Source organism: Cervus canadensis, chromosome 6 (assembly GCF_019320065.1).
Source record: "Cervus canadensis isolate Bull #8, Minnesota chromosome 6, ASM1932006v1, whole genome shotgun sequence".
NCBI lineage: Eukaryota > Metazoa > Chordata > Mammalia > Artiodactyla > Cervidae > Cervus > Cervus canadensis.
Window position 1 is genome coordinate 83,460,225 of NC_057391.1, and position 20,224 is coordinate 83,480,448.

The 20,224-nt window shown below is 38.3% G+C and overlaps 1 protein-coding gene and 1 pseudogene across 1 annotated transcript in view; both read right to left on the reverse strand.

The window, feature by feature from the left end:
- SNW1 (SNW domain containing 1) overlaps positions 1-19,902 on the reverse strand; it is a 31,469-nt gene extending 11,567 nt beyond the window's left edge. Inside the window, exons 1-7 of the mRNA XM_043472659.1 lie at positions 19,809-19,902; positions 15,657-15,810; positions 12,023-12,184; positions 3,868-3,963; positions 3,669-3,775; positions 2,643-2,747; positions 578-647 (exon numbers count right to left, since the gene is read on the reverse strand). Coding sequence (XP_043328594.1) covers positions 578-647; positions 2,643-2,747; positions 3,669-3,775; positions 3,868-3,963; positions 12,023-12,184; positions 15,657-15,810; positions 19,809-19,822 — 708 coding nt within the window. The 5' untranslated portion in view covers positions 19,823-19,902. The remainder of the gene's footprint in view (positions 1-577; positions 648-2,642; positions 2,748-3,668; positions 3,776-3,867; positions 3,964-12,022; positions 12,185-15,656; positions 15,811-19,808) is intronic.
- LOC122444411 lies at positions 16,192-16,312 on the reverse strand (annotated as a pseudogene).
- Positions 19,903-20,224: the final 322 nt, after the last annotated feature.

Here is a 20,224-nt window from a genome sequence, read left to right on the forward strand (position 1 = left end):
AAGATAGTTCAATATACACTGATTTAATCAAAGGTCCCAATTCCATTTATTTAGTGCATTATATACTATGTTCCCACATCATGGTTTCTAGTAATAAGTTTAATATAAACATGGAATATAATCTATTTTTGACACTTACAAATGCTGGTATTTTTACATATTTAAACTGATGTGAATACTTCCAGATGAAAACTTTTTCTTTTAGTGGGGTAATAAAATATACCTTAAAAAAAAATCACTTAAACTGTCAATTACAGACCTGATGATCCCAGGAACTTACTTCCTACAACTATGATAACATCTTTTCAAACAGCAGACCTTTTTCATTCCACTAAAAGCAGGGGTTAGGTTATTAATCATAAAGCTAACAGCTAACATTTTACATACATTCTCATACTATGGAACCACATGTTACAGTCTTGAGTGGGTCCCTATCTGTGATCTTGAAAAACAAGTTAAAGAAACAATATGTTTGGTGAAAATAATATAGGCATCTAGAATTTATTCTATAGGGGGTTATTTATAAATTAGTAATCATGAGTACAAAAAGAGATTTTTAAACTAGAGCAAAGATTACCTTTCGGCTAGGAGAATGCATGACAGGTGCAGGAGGAGAAGGTGGTCCCCGAGGAATTTTCTTATTAATCCTGAAGGATAAACCAAAGCACAATCACAGAATGATATACATTTTTCCTTTTTAGTCAGTAAGTCAGGTCTTCCCGCCTCATTTTTTATTACGTAAAGCTTCAAACAGACACAAAAACAAGAGTATATAATGAGTGTCCATCTATTATATAGTAATGTGTTGAGAAGCTAAAGCAGGTGTATTCAATCAAGAATGTGCAGATTAAGACCTGCTGAAAAAGGGGCACAAGCCACCCACACAGGGTCCTCAGATAGCCCTCTCAGCATCCAAGCTCCCACCCTCGAGAAGTGAAACCCAACTGGGTCATTTCGATTTGAGGTGCAATTTTATTTTTTAATACATCCACACGATGAAGCACAGTCACAAGATTTATTATTACTTAAAGACCCCAGAAGTGAGGAGTGAGGAGATAGCAAAGAACTAGAGGAAGAACAATCCTCTGTCCTAGGCCACAAGTGAGCAGCAGACAGAGAGCAGGGTAGTAATACCTAGGTGGCTGGGACAGAGGAGTCTAACTTTTCCTGGGACTTAACTCTAAGTAGTTGTAGTCGTCCCCTGATATCCAAGGATTGGTTCCTGGACGTCAAGGATACCAAAACCCATGAATGCTTAAGTCCCCTAAACAAAATGGAGTAGGATCTCCATATAAACCACACACATTCTTCCTTATACTTTAAATCATTTCTATATTATATCTAATACAATGTAAATGTTGTATAAATAGTTGTGGTGGGCATGACATTTAAGTTTTGTTTATGAGAACTTTGTGGAATTTTTCTTTTTTTCCTTTTTGCTATGCCACGTGGCATGTAGGATCTTAGTTTCCCAACCAGGGATCGAACTCTTGTCCCCTGCAATAGAAGCTCAGAGTCCTAACCACTGGACTCCCAGGGAAAACTCTCCTGACTATTTTCAATGTGCAGTTGGTTTAATTTGCAGATGCAGAACCTGTGGACATGAAGAGCCAACTATATTTTAAAATGTTCCCTGGGAAAGGCAAGGTGGGAACTTATGACTGGCATCCTAAATCCAAGTCCTAATTTAAATGTCCAGTTTCTATGGGAGTAGTGTCATCATACTGCAACATGCCTAGGCAGCAACTTGGGGGGAAAAAGCTGTTTTCCTCAAAAGTTGTTTTTCTTATCACAACCACTCAGTTTCAACAATTATTAAAACACAGCCAACTCTGTTATCACCATCACTACCCACTTCACCTCCACCGTATTATCATCATTTCATCAAGTAATAATATTTTGCCTTCTTAAAAAAACAGCTTTATTGAGGCACAACTCATGTACAACTAACTATACATAAAATGTACAATCTGATTAACTTTTGACACAAGTAAACACAATTTACTTGTGTGAGATCATCATCACAGTTAAAATACTGAACATACCCATCACCTCCAAGTTTCTGCACGCCCCTTTGCCTATGTCTCTTTTTCCTCTCGTCTCCTATCCATACTCCCTCCCTCCTCACAGGCAACCACTGATCTACTTCCTGTCATTATAGCTTAGTCTGCATTTTCTAGAGTTTTATATAAAAGGAATCATACAGTATGTACTTGTTTTTGTCTAGCTTCTCACCATAATCATTTTGAGATTCACCCATGTCACTGTACATATTAAAGTTTTTTTTTTTTTATGGCTCAACAGTATTCCACGTATGAAAGTGAAAGTCGCTCAGTCGTGTCCGACTCTTTGTGACCCCATGGACTATACAGTCCACAGACTTCTCCAGGCCAGAATACTGGAATGGGTAACTTTTCCCTTCTTCAGGGGATCTTCCCAACCCAGGGATTAAACCCAGGTCTCCTGCCTTGCAGGTGGATTCTTTACCAGCTGAGCCACCAGCAAAGCACTCCATGTATAGATGTCCCACATTTTGTTTATTCATTTATATGCTGATAGACATTTCCCTCCTTTGGTATCTTTTTTTTTTTTTTTTCCTTTTTAAGGAATAGTGGTGCCTTCTCATGAAACCACCTACTTACTTGAACCTTGGAGGCTCCATTGGATCTTTCTGCATTTCCACCATCCGAATAACTCTCTGTTTAGCGCCAGAGTTGAAAGCCACTCCTTGTTGAGACGGTGTGTATCTAAGGAATGTAGATGAAACTAAATGTATAACTAACTGAAATTTTCAATAGGTATTTTACTTATATTACAATCCTAAGCTGGACTACATTGTAAGTTTCTCTCACAAAGCAGTAATAGAAAACTGCAGTAATATTTAGGCAGAGCAGATAGTAACAGAGGTAAGAGAACTAACAGCAACTCAGAATTATAAGCAGAATGTAAACTAGAGTTGTATTAGTTTGCAAATTATCCATCACAGTCCATTTCGAACCATGCTAAGCACAGTGTTCAATTTCATTAAGTAAGAGGTCTAGAACACAGCACTTATTTTGTAAGTCTGCATTTGAGGAAAAAATAATATCCTCAGTAAGCAACTTAAAATTAGTAGTTTCTGAATAATCATAGGCTATAAAACAGAAAGAATAATGGCAGCAGCCCTATCAGCTCTGAATTTTTTCTTAATATCTATATGTGAATTATCTTTCCACATAAAGATTTAGTTGAGTGAAACTCCTCAAAATTTAGAAGTATTATAAGGATGGCTATTATTATATAAATGATATTAATATATTATTAGTATTTATAGCATATATCAAATAATTATAGTAGTGTTGTATTATACAATATTTCCAATATATTAATGGTATTATATAGATATTATACACATATAATTTTAAAGTGGAAAACTATAATCACTGGTTTACATCATATACTCTGTGTAACTGTTAATTTCTATAAGTAAAAAAAAATGTTTTAAAATAGCATAACAGCTAATATCTTAAAAACCTCTGCTTACCATTTGCACTAAGAATCAACAAACTTCAAGTAATTACTCAAAAACCTGCATTCACCATTGTGACTAAGGATAGTGACAGAACACCAGGACCCCTACTCCAATCACTTCCAACAGGAAGCTAAAGCCTCCAGGCATGATGTCATACCGGATGTACTGAGCAGGGGCCAGCTTATCAGCGGCTCGGACCGGCATGGCTGCAGCGACCTTCTGCGATACGGATTTTTCCAAGGCTACCCTTGTCTTTTCTGTTATCTGAAATAAGAAACGCCACAATGAGTGCTCTGAAAGCTAATGAAGACGTAAAAACTCATCTAAAATAATTACATATATCAATTCCCAGTTACCTCTTTAATGGCTTCTTCATCAGGTCTTTGCAGGTCTGGGTCATCTGCATTCATGACTTCCTTGGGAACCAGGTCAGTGTACTTGCTATAAATGACCTAAAATGTTCAAACACAAGCAGGCTTAAGAAAAGCAAAGAATGAAGAGAAGCAACCTCATTAAGTCATTTCAGAAGTCAAAATGTCCTCTCAGCACACTTACAAATTTAGGACACAGATTTTGTCTTTTAGATTTTAAAACCAAGAAAGCTTAAAATACGTACACAAATTGCTGCCCTGGCTATAAAAGCTAATAATTTTCCTCTGACCTCATGCATTTAAATTATTTGAGATCTTCTAATCAAGTCAGTATCCAAATAAATTGTGCCAACAAAATCTTATGCATCAGTGATCCCTATTTTTGAGGCTCGCTAGGACTTGAAATTAATGATGATATAAATTGCCTAAAGCACTATTATCTTGGATTACAAGCTCATTGGAATTTAAGTCAGGTTAGTGAATAATTTCCAAATTCAGTGGGCCTAAAAAATTTCATTGACCTGGCCCTACTTATAATGTTTGTCTTTTACTGCATCATCTATATTCATAGATAAGAAAATGAACATATGCCATGGTCAAAAAACCCAGAACACATTCTTCCATGAAAAAAAAAAAATCTATACACACACCTTATTTCACACTTATTTAGGACTGTTTTCTGATCGGTAGGACTCTGCCAAATAGAATATTACCGACTTTCATGCTCATGACTTCTTGAATACTTCCACAATAACCTACATAGCAGATTTTATAGAAAATAGAGGTACTGGAAATTTAACAAATAAGCTGCATTCTAGATTTTGATACTTGAGTTAAGCATTCTTTAACATACATACAAAGGATAACTTAACAACTTGCTTTCCCCCAGTTCTGGGCCTTTATAGAATACTGCTCCTGGTTCTTCAACTGGATTCTTAACCTGAGTCTTTATTCAAAGGTCACACATGCAAGGGTGAGGCCTCCTATGACTACCCTTGCTACAGGAGCAAGGATTGGGAGCAATTGGATTGGGAGCAATTATTCCCAATCCAATCATTTGCTGTCACAACTCTGTTTGCTCTCTTCAAAGCACCGCTCACAGTATGAAATCATCTATTTTAAATCTTTGTCTTCACCATTAAAGTAATAACAAAACAGCTAACATTTACTAAGCACATATTTTGTGCCACTGTTCTTTTGTTTTATATATATATATATAACTAATATATATATATATATATATATATATATAAACGAATTTAACTTTTTGTATCAACCCTATGAGGTGTGCACAATGATTATACCTATATCACTGATGAGATCTCTTAATCATTGAAGTATCTCCAGTGCTTATAACAATGTCCACAGGAGGCTTTCAGTCAATAGTTTTTGTAAAAATGACTTTTACAGATACTCTATGTTAAAGGTGTATGTATACATGTTGGGATTGCAGAATGTTTTATATAATCTTGATTTCCTGGAAAAAATGCATGATGAATATAGGCCAAAATCTCTAGCTTGTTTTTCTCAGGAATGAGAAAAGGGAGCAGGTAAGAAGTACAGATACTTTACCACAAAACATGTTTACTGATATGGGAGCTACTAGTGTCACCATTGGAGAAGGAAATGGCAATCCACTCCAGTGTTCTTGCCTAGAGAATCCAGTGGACAGAGGAGCCTGGTGGGCTACCGTCTATGGGGGTTGCAAAGTCAGACAGAGCTGAAGCAACTTAGCAGCAGCAGTGTCACCATCCTCTCAGTGTTCATTTTGGAAGGTGCTCTGAAGCTCACTCTAGTGAGAAAAGCAAGGCTCAGTGTGTTAAGATCACACAGTCAGTAACTGACCTCAAAATCTAACACCTTTTCAGGATGGAAAAAATCTGTATCTTAAGAATTAAAAGTTATATAATAATCTCTGGAAAATACTACCAAAACTATGAAGAGTTAACTACTTTTATACAGCAATCATTACAGGAAAGGATTTGAAGTAAATGGCTCCCTCATAGTCATACATGCTCAACATAAAGTCTCAATACTAATTTAGCATACAAGAGCCATTTACTGCTTCTTATTTGGATATTCCAAAGTTAATAACCCTTTAAATGAGCATCAATAAGATTCTAGCATCTCACAAAGCTGAGTGAAGGACATTTGAAGAGTGAGATTCCTCCAAGGTAATTAACTATAAAACCCCAAATTTTTATTGCTTGAGAACCAAATGTGCTGAAGAAACTAAGGGACTGGAGTGGATTATCTGAAAAATACAATATATTTTCGAAGGTATCAGGAGCACAAAGGAGCTCTGTGAACAAGATAAAGTAGTAACTCATCTGTGAAACAGAATTTTTTTATGACTGAAAACTGGCAAAGGACTGGATTGACTAAAAGGATAAGCCTGTCAACATATCTACCGTTTCAGAGGTAGAAAGAAAACACTATCTTTTGGTTATATCAAAACACTATAGTTTGTGATATATCATGAACAAGGTAACACCATAAAATTTATCTTAGGGTTAAAGTTTGGAGGTTTTTTTTCAGGTGGGGAGGGTTGAAGGCATTCTTCTAGGTAATATCATATATGTAACATTTCCTATGTAACTATTTCAGAAGGAAAAATGTAAACACTTTTTAAGATTTGCTACTGAAGTCACCATTGGACAAAAAAAGGATTTAGTTCTATTGACATTATATTTTTTCTCTTATCCAATTTTGTATTACCATTAAGTCTTATACACAGTACTTACATTTAAAGATCACTGACCTTAGACTCGCCCTAGAACATGACCCCTTGGAGCCCTGCCTTGTTCACCTCTTATGCCTAGAGCTAGCATTTTCCATTCTTTTTTTCTGGCCACACCACATGGCACATGGGATCTTAGTTCCCTGAACAGGGATGGAACCTCACTCCCTACAGTGGAACTTCAGAGTCTTAAAACACTGAACCGCCAGGGAAGTCCCAAGCATTTTCCATTCTTGCTTTCACTATTAATATTTCAGTGAAAAGTCCCTGGTTTCTGAAGAATACCAGATCCCTCTGATACAAATCAGAAATCACTACAATACAGTACAAATTCAATAATCCAGTAAACCTTTTCATCCTAGGTCAAGGACCCTGCATATCAGCATCCTGAATAATGAATTTTTAAAAAATCTTATCTTGTACATTTAGTAGCCAGTTCCTATTACCACAGGAAAATCAGTGGTTTTCACACAGGGCAATGCAAACAGCTCCAACTCCCGTCCCAGGGTCTTTGAAAACATGTCAGGTGTTCCTGGTTAAAATGGCGGGGATGCAGGTGAGGCACTACTGCCATTTAATAGATAGTGCCAGTGATGTTAAACATAATTCAACATGCAAGACAGTCCCCAACAGTCAAGAAGTGTCCCCCTCCTACAAATACCAGTGCACAGTTAATGCTGAATTATTAAATCCATTCAAAAACTTTATACATTAATCCATTTACTTAAAAAATCCATCATACAGCAATACATACATCATACATCAATCCAAGTAGTCACTCCATTCAGTGTCTTTCTATTCAACTCAGTGAGTGACCCAGTCTTCTTTTTTTAATCTTCATTGTGGTTATTTATTGTTATTATTTAAAAGCAGTTTTCAGAGCAGTTTTAGGTTCACAGCAACAGTAAGAGGATGTAGAGAGATTTCCTACATACCAGCCGCTCCTACATGTGGAGAGCTTCCCCAATTCGAGTTAGGGTCAGTATGAACCTGAGGGTGGTGCCCCTATAAACTACTAGTCTGGGGTTCATTTCCAGTGGGTGCACTATAGACAGACATGTCAAGGCTTCAATTGTATAAGGAAAAATATTTTGGAGACCGTATTTGGCCAGAATACTGAAATCTAAAAATAAACAGTTCAGTTTTAACATTTCTACTCTCCTTTCAATACAAAAGAATCACTAATATACATTTTAAATGGGCTAAACGTACATTTCATTCAAAATTACACAACCTGTCAATGCCAAATTATTGTACTAAAATGTTGCTTTTTCTTAATAAGTAAGAGGAAAGGTAGCACATATCAGTAAAGAATTGTCACCATTCCAAAGAAAGAGCAATGCATCAAAACAAAGGCAAATAAAGGCCTTTTGGCACAGGATAAATTTCCAGTATGTGCTCTGCATGTATAGGGACCTATTTTTCCTTTTGCAGGTAGGAATGGACTGTGCTTCCTCAGTGACTTCACTCAGTCGTGTCTGACTCTTTGCGACCCCACGGACTGTAGCCTGCCACGCTTCTCTGTCCATGGAATTCTTCAGGCAAGAATACTGGAGTGGGTTGCCATTTCCTTTTCCAGGGGATCTTCCTGACCCAGGAGTTGAATCTGGGTCTCCCACATTGCAGGCAGATTCTTTACCATCTAAGCCACCAGGCAAAAGTGGTTTTCTGTTTTCAATAGATACAGCTATAATTCTTCCAACAAACACTTTGGAATGCCTGTGTGTCAAGATGTCAGGCACTAAGTTAGGCATCAAAGAGGATGTCAGGCACTAAGTTAGGCATCAAAGAGGAAAATAAAGACATAATCTCTGTACTCCAAGGAACTTATAATTAAATGTCATAGACCATTATTAGTGAATGGATAATTACAACAAGGTGATGACTGCTACTAAACACAGGAAACACAGAGAAAGGACACCCAATCCAGCCAGGGAGGATCAGAGAGATTACGCTGGAATAGAAAAGAGTGAGTTGAAAGCAAGAGAATTTAGTCATAAATAAGAACAGGGAGAGGACTTTCCCTAGCGTGAGAGGGCACACAGTGAAGTTCCCAAGGTAAAAATGTGTCATAACGGGTGAACTGCAAGAAGTTCCTTATAGCAGACATATTACGACGAATGCCTGAAAGTTTCTTCTTCTGTAACAACAACCTGTAATGCTGATAATTTTGTACTGAAAATAGAATGGCTAAAACTGGACTTTTAATTTCTGGATTTCAATATCCTGGTCATGAAAATTGATGCTAGGCTAGAAAGGTAAGCAAGAGGTCAAAGGTGTCCTTAGGTGCTTGGCTGGTTCTCATCCTAAAGATTATGGAAAGATTTTAAGTGTGCGTGCTTATGCTGCGTTTGTGGTGGGGAGACAGAGACAGAAAAACATGAACTACTGTTTTTCCATGCAGGTAAGACAAATGCCAAGGAGAGGGGTTCAGATTTTGCTGCAGTAAATTAAGCAAGAAAAGAAAAGGGTCCGAACTAAGTAGCAGAGAAGGAACCATACCCGAGAAATGTTAAAGAAATAAGATAAATCATGGTAACTAACAGGTTCAGAGTCTGAGGAAAATAAAATAAAATGAATGTTAGGCAAAAGCTTTTTAGAGAACATACTGGCATTATATGTCACATGTGAAATGTGACTATCCTCTGACCCAATACATATACTACTAAGAATTCATTTTATACAAATCTGTTGCTGTTGTTGTTGTTTAGTCATATCTGACTCTCTTGTGACCCCGTGGGTTGTAGCCCACCAGGATCCTCTGTCCAGGCAAGAATACTGGAGTGGGTTGGCATTTCCTTCTTCAGGGGCTCTTCCCAACACAGGGATGGAACCTGCATCTCCTGCACTGACAGGTGGATTCTATACCCCTGAGCCATCAGGGAAGCCGTTATGCAAAACACTGATGTGCAAAAAGATGGTTATATATGGATCCTGACTAAAGCACTGCTTGCAAAAGTGAAAAACTGGAAATTTTCAATGTTTAAAAACAATTAGGGCACAAGGCCACCATGAAAATCTATGTAGATTTTTCTTAATGAAGTAGACCTCTATGTACTAATAAAAATCTTTAAAATAAAAGTAAAAAAAAAAAATCAAGTCTATGGGAGTTATGAGAATTAAAATCTTATTTAAAAAAAAGATACGTTATGTTTGTGTGTATGTGTATATATATAAAGTGGGAATACATGTAAAGGTGAAGTTACAAAGGAAAGGGGAAGAGATGAGATCTAGGATACACTAGAATACACTTGGCAAGATTAGGTTTAGATAGGAGGAGATTTGTTATAGAGACAAAAGGAACAGTCAAGACAAAAAGGCAAGTGCAAGATAAAGAAAGCCAATAATTTTCTTCCAACAGTCTTGTCTGCAAATAGATGGAGAGTCACCTGTTAAACTGAGAGAGGATGGAGAAGAGTAGGAGTTAAGCTTGGAGGAACATCAAGGGAGCCCAGTTGAAATCTGAGATAAAAATTTGCATGACTGCATAATTGTTCTCCCCCTAAACTAGTAGCCATGATGGAGGAGCAACAATGATATATCATTAGTGCTGTCTTAAGAGAGTAAAATGAGAATGTCTGGGAGAGAGAGAAGAAGCAAAGGATAGGTACTGAAGGTTCTCAGGTACTGTCCCCAATACATTAAATTCTAAAGAGATCTTTTATCTCTATTTGGAGTATTATAAGAAAAAAACTAGGTCTTAAAAAACAGTTCCTTGGCTCTGGGTGTGGCTGCTCTATGATGAAATTATTTTAAATAAATTTTATTTTTGGTCTTTGGATTACTTTGTAAGCAGGGCCATCCTAAAACTAGCAAGTGCCAGTTTTGTACTTAATCAAGGAAGAAAGAAGTTTATGTGATTTATTCTATTCAAACGAACCATTAAAATAATTAAGTATGTATGTATTTTGGAAGAGAAATAGAAAATACTATAGACAAAACTAAATTTTGATTTTTTTAGGATGCCAGAATTGTAGATTTTTAAAAATTTACTAGCACTTAAAAAAGCTAGTACTATAAATGCATTGTTTTTTATATATGATGTTATATGTCAATTATATCTCAGTAAAACTGGAAGGGAAGCAAGAATTGTTTTTTTTTTTTTTTCTCTTTATTTTTTTTTTTTATTAGTTGGAGGCTAATTACTTCACAACATTTCAGTGGGTTTTGTCATACATTGATATGAATCAGCCATAGATTTACACGTATTCCCCATCCCGATCCCCCCTCCCACCTCCCTCTCCACCCGATTCCTCTGGGTCTTCCCAGTGCACCAGGCCCGAGCACTTGTCTCATGCATCCCACCTGGGCTGGTGATCTGTTTCACCATAGATAGTATACATGCTGTTCTTTTGAAATATCCCACCCTCACATTCTCCCACAGAGTTCAAAAGTCTGTTCTGTATTTCTGTGTCTCTTTTTCTGTTTTGCATATAGGGTTGTCGTTACCATCTTTCTAAATTCCATATATATGTGTTAGTATGCTGTAATGTTCTTTATCTTTCTGGCTTACTTCACTCTGTATAATGGGCTCCAGTTTCATCCATCTCATTAGAACTGATTCAAATGAATTCTTTTTAATGGCTGAGTAATATTCCATGGTGTATATGTACCACAGCTTCCTTATCCATTCATCTGCTGATGGGCATCTAGGTTGCTTCCATGTCCTGGCTATTATAAACAGTGCTGCGATGAACATTGGGGTGCACGTGTCTCTTTCAGATCTGGTTTCCTCAGTGTGTATGCCCAGAAGTGGGATTGCTGGGTCATATGGCAGTTCTATTTCCAGTTTTTTAAGAAATCTCCACACTGTTTTCCATAGCAGCTGTACTAGTTTGCATTCCCACCAACAGTGTAAGAGGGTTCCCTTTTCTCCACACCCTCTCCAGCATTTATTGCTTGTAGACTTTTGGATAGCAGCCATCCTGACTGGCGTGTAATGGTACCTCATTGTGGTTTTGATTTGCATTTCTCTAATAATGAGTGATGTTGAGCATCTTTTCATGTGTTTGTTAGCCATCTGTATGTCTTCTTTGGAGAAATGTCTGTTTAGTTCTTTGGCCCATTTTTTGATTGGGTCATTTATTTTTCTGGAATTGAGCTGCAGGAGTTGCTTGTAAAGAATTGTTTTTAAAATGTGAAACAAATACATGGAATCCCTAAGTATTTATATAAACTTATCATCAATTTGAGGAATTTCTAAGGAAAAAGTCATTGCTGTTATGAAGCCATATTATATTGTTCATACTGATAAGAAGTCATCTTCAGTTAGCCTAAGTATACTTCATTGTTACTTTTAACAGAAACTAAATGGCCAAAGATTTATCATTTTCACACAATTAAAAAAAAACTTCTCACGAAATATTTATCAATGGGGGAAAAAATCAATGAGAGGGTTACCTTGTCTTTTGACTGTCCTTGTCGAGCAATTGCATCATACTTAATTTTTCCTTCAGCATCCACCTGAATGGCCAATGCATTTGACATTTTTTTCTTTCGTCCCATATCCAGGGGATACTGGGCCACGTGGATCTCTGGAAAAGCCCCTCCATCTCCAAAATCCTATATAAATAAAGAGAAATAAAAAGAATGTTCAATAATAGTAATTTGAGATTTAAGACACAGTCATTCTTTCAGCAAGTAACACAGAGCCCTTATCATGCTAGATGCTAGAGATGGCAGTAAACGAAGCAGGGGTCTCTGACCTTGTGGAGTGTACATTTCAGTGTGCAAAGATATAAAAGGCCTAATTTTTGGCTTGTGATAAATGCCTTGAAAGCAATAAAGGGGCTGGGAAGACAGGCTGTTTTTGATAGTGGGGCTGGGATAACCTTTGTGAAGAGGTAGTGTGAGGTAAAGCCTGAATGATGAGAAATCAGTCATGGGAAGATCTGAGGGAAGCATTTTCCAGGCAGATTAAACAGCAAGTGTGAAGGCCCTGAGCTCAGCATGTTCTAGGAAACGAGGTCCAGTAGGGCTGTAGCTTATTGAGGGCACAGGTGCAGACACATAAGCGATTAAGTCTGTATGGGTAGACAACAAACATCAGATCATGAAATAGCTTCTAGATCATGGCAAGGATCTGGATTTTAAGTACATGGCAGGAAGAAATTAAGCAAAATGTTTAGTATAAGGAAAAGATTTTTCATTTTAGCATACATAATTTTCTTAGTGAAAGACAGGTCACGCTATAGTTAGAGCAGAAATATAAAGAATTGGGGAGTTCCCTGGTGGCTTAGTGGTTAGGATTCCAGGCTTTCACCACCATGGCCTGGGTTCAACCCCTGGTCGGGGAACTAAGATCCTGCAAGCTGTACAGCACAGCCAAAAAAAAGAAAAAGTAGAGAATTATATTTCTTCTTCAGATTTTAGGAATATGATACTATTTATTCAGTGCTCCATGAAAAGCAAATAGGAAGCATCCAGAAATGAGTTTACCACATTTCTAATGATGATTATATATAATTATTTAGAAGACAGAATTAAGACTTCTAAAGGAAACAAGCTAAGTCTGTCAATGAAGTTTAAAATTACAAAAAAAGGTCTATCATTCAAGTTAACATATAAATATTAAAGTTTTATTAAATTAATATTTGCTTAGTACCTTATTAAAACTTAGAAAATATAATTCACACATATATTCTCATTATATTCTTGCAGTTCTTCAACACCTCATTTTTCATATGGAAAAAATAAGTTTAGAAAAGTTAAAAGTGATTTTTCCAAGGTCTCATGGATAGCTATGAGGACTGGAACCCACATCTTTTGACTCCAAAAGTCTTTTCATTTCCTACTAAACTGAAGTATCTTAGCTCAAGAAAGGGCAAGAAATCAGAGGAAAAATATATTAATATTAATCATTTAGAGGGGATCTTATGAAAAAAATTTATGAAAATAGCCACTTTTATATGTCCTCCTCCTTCAAGAAATATTCCATTAGATCCTAGATATATGATTTTCTAGGTACAACATACTTACTTGCTAAAGAAAGGTTTGACATCTTTTAAAACAAATAATAGAGCTGAAGATGTTTTCTTGTAAATTAGGCAGAAAACAGTTAAAACATTCCCCAGAAAGGTCCTACCCAGGCCATCAATCTCACATATGCACAGATTTGCTAGAGTTCTTCAACTATAACAAGCACTTCAGGACTGTAGATGTGGCATTATGCGGTCATTAAGCTTGCCAGAAAATCATAGCTTTTACTTTAAAAACTAGAACAAAATGCTTTCTTCCACAGAATATTCACTCTCCTCAAGAAGCATTCACAGTATTTCCATTAGCTGGCCATTTTGGTTTGATTTTCAAATAAACTGGCTGGCTCCACCAGGATATAGGAATCCTACGATATCCTATGATAGTCATGTAAGCTTTTAAAAAACTAATAGTACTAAATGTCCTGATGTTGAAATGCAAGTAAAGATGTGATTTCTGCTGTATGTAAATGATGCCTGCCATCCTCACTCTAATCTACTGAGAGGCCAAATGCAGAATATCTATAATCCCTTAAAAGAGACACTCAAGTCTTCTGTTACATAATGGCAAGTACTACCTTTTTGCTCCAGATATGACAGCATTACAGCCTCCTTGATAATCATTTATTTTGCTCTGCTTCTCACAAATTACATGATCAGTGACAATAAAAGCAACAACAACAAAAATACCTTCAGAGGTGTCAGAAGGCTGGCCTTCAGACACTAGAATTAATAAAGATCAGAGTATAGTTGAGCAAAAACCAACCAAACAAAAAAACCCACCAGGGAATATGTTAGGAGAAGACATGATTTAGCTGGGTGTTCCTCTTCTAGGCTGTACAAAGAACATGGCAGGCAGGGATAATGACAAAGGAGAGAGGCTGAGAATACAGTTGCTTTTTTATAGGTGCTGAGCAACATATTTCAATCCAATGAATAATTAGTTCCATGATCAGCACTTGGAGGCATGTGAAAAAAAGTTTAGGACTTGACCCTTCCTATTTGTGAAGCAAAATTATAACCATGTAAAGACAGAACAAAACCAAGTGATAAAATTATAATAACTGAGTACAAACAAATAGGCACAGAGATTTTTAACAGAACAAGTATATCCTTGGGAAGTGGAGGAGGAAAATTTGCAGGAGTCAGAATGAAAATAGGAAGATGGAGAAGAAACAGGAAGAGGCCTTGGGGAGGCAAGCCTCAAGTCTCTGCATTTCTTCCTAGGTAAAAAATGTGATCAAGCATGGGCATTCTGCCCCTGGAGTTAGGGAAGGGAATATGCATTGAACTGATGTACAAGATCCTGAGTAATGAGGAGAATAAGTGCTGCTAACAAAGTTTTTCTTTGTGATCAAGCTAGAGACATAAAAAGATCATTTCAGATTCCTCCTCCTCCCTCACTGCCTCTGAATTAATCATCAAATTCTGTCTCTTATACCTTCCCCCAAATTGATCTATGCTGTACATTCTCCTAATGAAGACAAGAAACCAGGAAGAGAGCTTAGGATCTGTCCAGGGTCACACAAATAGTAAGGAACACAGCTATAAGGAAAAAAAAAAAAAATTAAAAAAATCTAAAAAAAAAAAAAAAAAAATCTTGTCAGTGTTCTATCCACTACATGTAACAGGAAAAAAATCAGAAAAACAAATGCTGCCAGAGTTTTCCCTGGAGGAGAGCTGTTTCTTCAGGGTGATGTGGCACTGTGCACATAGGGAAGCGGGAGGGAAAGGTATCTGAACATGAAACCATTCTTTAATTTTTCTCTCTTACTTCCCCATTATTTTCCATACACTATAAGCCCCAATTTATAAAGGGTATGTTAACTGCTTCTGTACATGAGTAACAGTTTGACATAAGAGACATACATTGGTAGACTTCTCTGGTGATCAAAGCAGTGAGAATAAGCAAGAACAAAAAGCTCAATCTTCTGAGGTTAGTACATGTCTTGAGAGCTCACAACCAGAATCTTTATCACACTGGAACTCATATGCAACAGTTCTAGGGTTTACATTTACTTTACAAAGGTGCTATAATAAATTTTAGCAAAACCGTTTACCTCTAATAATCGAGGTATCCAGCCTTTCCGGTAACCGTACGGGGGAGGCTCTCTTCGGGAGGAGACCAGTGAGGTCTGTCGTGATCTCTGGGATCGTGCCTTTTCTTCAGCCTCAAGCTGGTCCTGAGACAGCTGAGTAGGTGCAGGTAAAAAGCTAGAAACAAAGACAAAAAAAGTAAGAATTTTTAAAAACTCTTACATTTTATCATTGCAATTTGGCCACCAAACACTATTTTCCTATAATATTTCTTCCTTTGAGCAAAAAAGCAAACTATCCAATGATTTATGGCAAAGTTAAATATTTGTTGCTTTATTATGCCTGGAAAAGAAATAAGTACTCAGAGACATACAGTAAAAATATCTGACCAGGATGCAGGCAACTAGTGCCCAGAATTAACAGATATTTCACATAATAAACCACTAGTTTTTATGCCTCCACATTTCTTTTCTTATAACAAGTAAATTTTCTCAATTACTGAGGGGTCAACTCTCTACAATATGATTTTCTTAGTGTCTTTAATACCCCTCTTTAAAAAAAAAAAAGGAACGCCTCACGAATTTCATATTCGCTTCATGCGTATCATCCTTGTGCAGGGGCCATGCTAATCTTCTCTGTATTGTTCCAATTTTAGTACATGTGCTGCTGAACCAAGTACTTTACTATTCTTATACTCCTTATTTTTAACTATTTTACCCTTATGCTTCCTACGTTCAACTATTTTAGCACCAATACAAAAAAATAAGTATTAGCACTGAAAGTAACAAACAGGTGGATAAAAAAAGAAAACACAAGACACATGTTTAAGTGCGATTTCCCAAGAGTATCTAGTTTTGAATGTAATTTAAAACTTAAGAGGTTTTAAACATTCTTAACTTTTAAGTATGATAAAAGTTATCAGAGAGATACCAAAGTACCACAAAAGGATTCCAGTATGTAAATAATATACCCAATGGAAAAGTTAGGGTTCCTTTGTGATTCTTGGCTAGTAAGAATATTTGAATAAGCAGCAGAGCTTATTTATTAAAAAAATATTTATTGGTTGCTGGGGTGCTGGCACTGTGCTAGGTAGGAAAGGAGATGAACTGAGAAAGATACATGCATGCTATAGAGAGAGATCAAAATCACACAAATCCATAATTACCAATTGTACTGACTGATCAGAAAAGTACAGAGTGTTTCGACAGCGTATGTCAGAAGAATCTAATCCAGTCTGGTGGGTCAGGTAATGTGATGGTAAGAACTCTGAGTTCAGAAGCTATCTGTGCCACACGCGAACTTGGATTAGTTGCTTACCTCTCTGAACTTCAGTTTTCTCATTTGTAATGATGGACCAAACGATTATCTACCTCTCAGAGCTGTTCTAAGTATTAAATGAAACCACCCATGAACAATGTGGCAGAGTCTGGCTACCATTCAGTATGTGTTCCGTAAATATTTGATTGGAGTTATGCCACAATTCCCCCAGTGTAAGTTAGCTGCCCTTCACCTATGCTCTCACAAGACCCTCTGCGCACCACTACTACAACATCTGTCTTACTGTACTGCAATCACTATCGATTTATCTTTCTTTCTCTCATTAGACTATGGGCAACTTGAGGGCAGGAATCACACTTTCTGTTTCTTTAATCCTTAACTCTTAAGGCATTGCCTAACTAGCTCACAATAGGGCCTACTTAAATGTTGGCTAGAGAAATAAATTCACTCTACCCTTTGCACTCATTATTTTTCGGTCACGACAAACTTACTGCCTTTCTTTAAACAAGTCATCTCTGTATCTTTACATTTGCTTTCCCACTGCCATAGGTATTCTATTTATTTATTAAGAAAACTCTTCATCAGATTTCTTTAGTGCTTACTTCTTAGTATTCCTGTCCCTACAGCTGTTACCTGACCAAAACAGTCCACCCTGCTCTTTGCGTCACTCTCTATGCCTTTATTTTACTCCTAGTACTTACTACCTTAAATTGCGTTATTGATTTATTTACTCCTACAGTCTGTCTTCCCTAGAATGTAAACTCTGAGGGTAAGAAGATTCCCTGACTGACTCAATAGCAACACTAGCTGACACACAGTAGACTTTCAACCAATGGGATCCAACACATGCAATTTACTGAGCAAATGAATGGATGAAAGGAGGCAAAACATTTTGGGCTTATACTATAGCTGTTTTCAGTAAACCATGTATACTAACACATAAGAGGGACACAAAGTCAGAAACAAAGAAGCCAAAATATTTACTTAGGTTTCATTTCTCTTTTACCTTCTGTTGGAAGAACTAGTCACTAAAATGATCAAAAGGCAGGCAGCTTGCCAAGGCAGAGTTTGGACAATCTAGTAAACAGGTAATCTGGCCTGAATTATAATGAGAACACATCCTAGCCTTCCAGAGGGTCTTAATATTGTTGTTCCCTGCAAAGGATGACATTCCCAGGAGGTACTTTCCTAAGATAGGGGTGGGCTGCTTAAGTCTACCTCAGTATTTCTCAACTGGGGGCAAAATAACTACAATGCAGATATCTGACAACATCTGGAGACATTTTATTATAACGTGAGGTAGAGGGAGAAGGGGTGGGGATGCCACTGGCAGCTACTGGGTACAAGCTAAGATACTCATGAACATCTTAATATGGGCAGAACAGCCCCATACAAGAATGAATTATCCAGCCCAAAATGTCAGTAGAGCCACTGTGGAGACATCTTAGTCTATCCTTTCCTTTTTACTCGTCTCTGCTGTTAAGAATCTCTGGGAGAACTTATTCTTAACAACACTTCATCTGGAAACTTGAGACTCTCTATAGAAACCAAATCAGCTAAAACTCAGCAAAATCAGAAAGCTATGTAAGTCCCCAAGACAAGCTATTTAATGACTGCACTCTGCTATTGCAATAAGCACCCAATACCCACAAGATCTCTGGTATTTTTCCTCTGTGTCCTTTTCAACTGCATCTTTTCCACAAAGCCTTTCCTCATAACACTACTAGTCTCTGTCATACCGCCTCCCACCTGGAGGGCACTCACTGGAATGTTTGCTGCCTGCAACACTTCCTGAAGAAAACGCTCCAGTTCATTCAGCCCATTCGATCTAATTCTTTTTGCACTTCAGGCTAGTACTACATAATAAGCATTGTGTATTATTCTTTGTTTCATATCTGTAGGCCTTGTACCCCAATCTTCCCTGCTGCCAAAGACTGTCAGATTTCCTTCTGTATACACACAAACCCTAGGACAGAGCAAGGCACCCAAAAGAAATCTCTCATCCAAGTATCTTTAGGGTTCATAACGGTCATCAGCCAAGACAAACGCGAACGAGGAGAATGAAGAGTGTCAGAGGAGCTGAGGCAGATGTCCTAACGCGATTCCTTTCTTTATCCTCTTGGGCACTCAACTTTTCCCGTTGCAGTTCGTTTGCGTGGAAAGTTTTCTACTTAGATGGGGCAGCAAGGTCGGAGTTACGTAACTCCTTGGAATCTCTTCCTTAAGCATCTTTTCCTTAAAGGCGGGGGCCACTTTAATCCCATGCAGTTGCCAAGGCAACCGGGAACCACAAAGGTTCTATCTACGGGAAGAAATTCTAAAAAGACCCAAAGTTAAAAGTGCGGGGCAGCGGCGTGAACTAGCAGACAGCGGCCACTGCTGTGGCTTTTGATTTTAAATCTCCTTCAGTACCGCTCCCCCCCGCCCCGCCTTTTTTTTCCAGGAGTCCTGGTTTCGGACAGAAACAGAAGACTTCGGCGAACAAACAGCCAGGCAATCGCCTGCTCCCCTCCGCCCAAATAAGCCCCTGCCCTCCACACACCCCCATCGCGCCCACCCGAGCCGCGGACCAAAGGCGGAGCCCTCCAATCCCCAAGACGCTCAAACGAAAAACACGCGCGACTCCCCGTCTCTCAAGACAGAGACCTATTGGCCACGCCGCGGCTCTCGGCCCTAGTGAGGGGGCGAAGTCAACCCGGGAAGCCGCTGAGGAAAGACCCCAGCTTCGGCGAGGCCTAGCCGTCCCGACGGCCGGCAGGAGGGCCCAGCCGTGGCCTCAGCCTACAGTTACCCTGTGGCCCGGGCCGGGTGACCGCCCGCAGAGTGTGGGCAGAGAAATGAGAAAGGTGGGTACTCCCAGACCGTTCCGTATCGAGGACCCAAATCAACAAACCCACCTGGTGAGCGCCATCTTCTTCCGCTTCTTCCAGCGCGAGCGACAGCACCACGGGGCGGGCCTTTCCCGGGCGGAGCGCTGTGGAAAGGAAGGAGCGCGCGGTGCGCAGGCGCCTTAGCCGAACGGCCTTCTGGGACTTGTAGTTCTTTGAGCAAGACTACAATTCGGTTCCATTCTCAACCAGAGTTCTGGGATACACGCTTCAGTTAAGGAAAAGCAAAACGCGTCGTTCTTGCATGATAGAGCATTCCCTAAGCAAGATACTAACGAAGTTGAGATGACTTTTAAGTTGCTTTATTTTCAGTTCAGTTCAGTCGCTTAGTCGTGTCCAACTCTTTGCGACCCCATGGACTGCCGCACACCAAGCTTCCCTGTCCATCACCAACTCCCAGAGCTTACTCAAACTCAAGTCTGTCA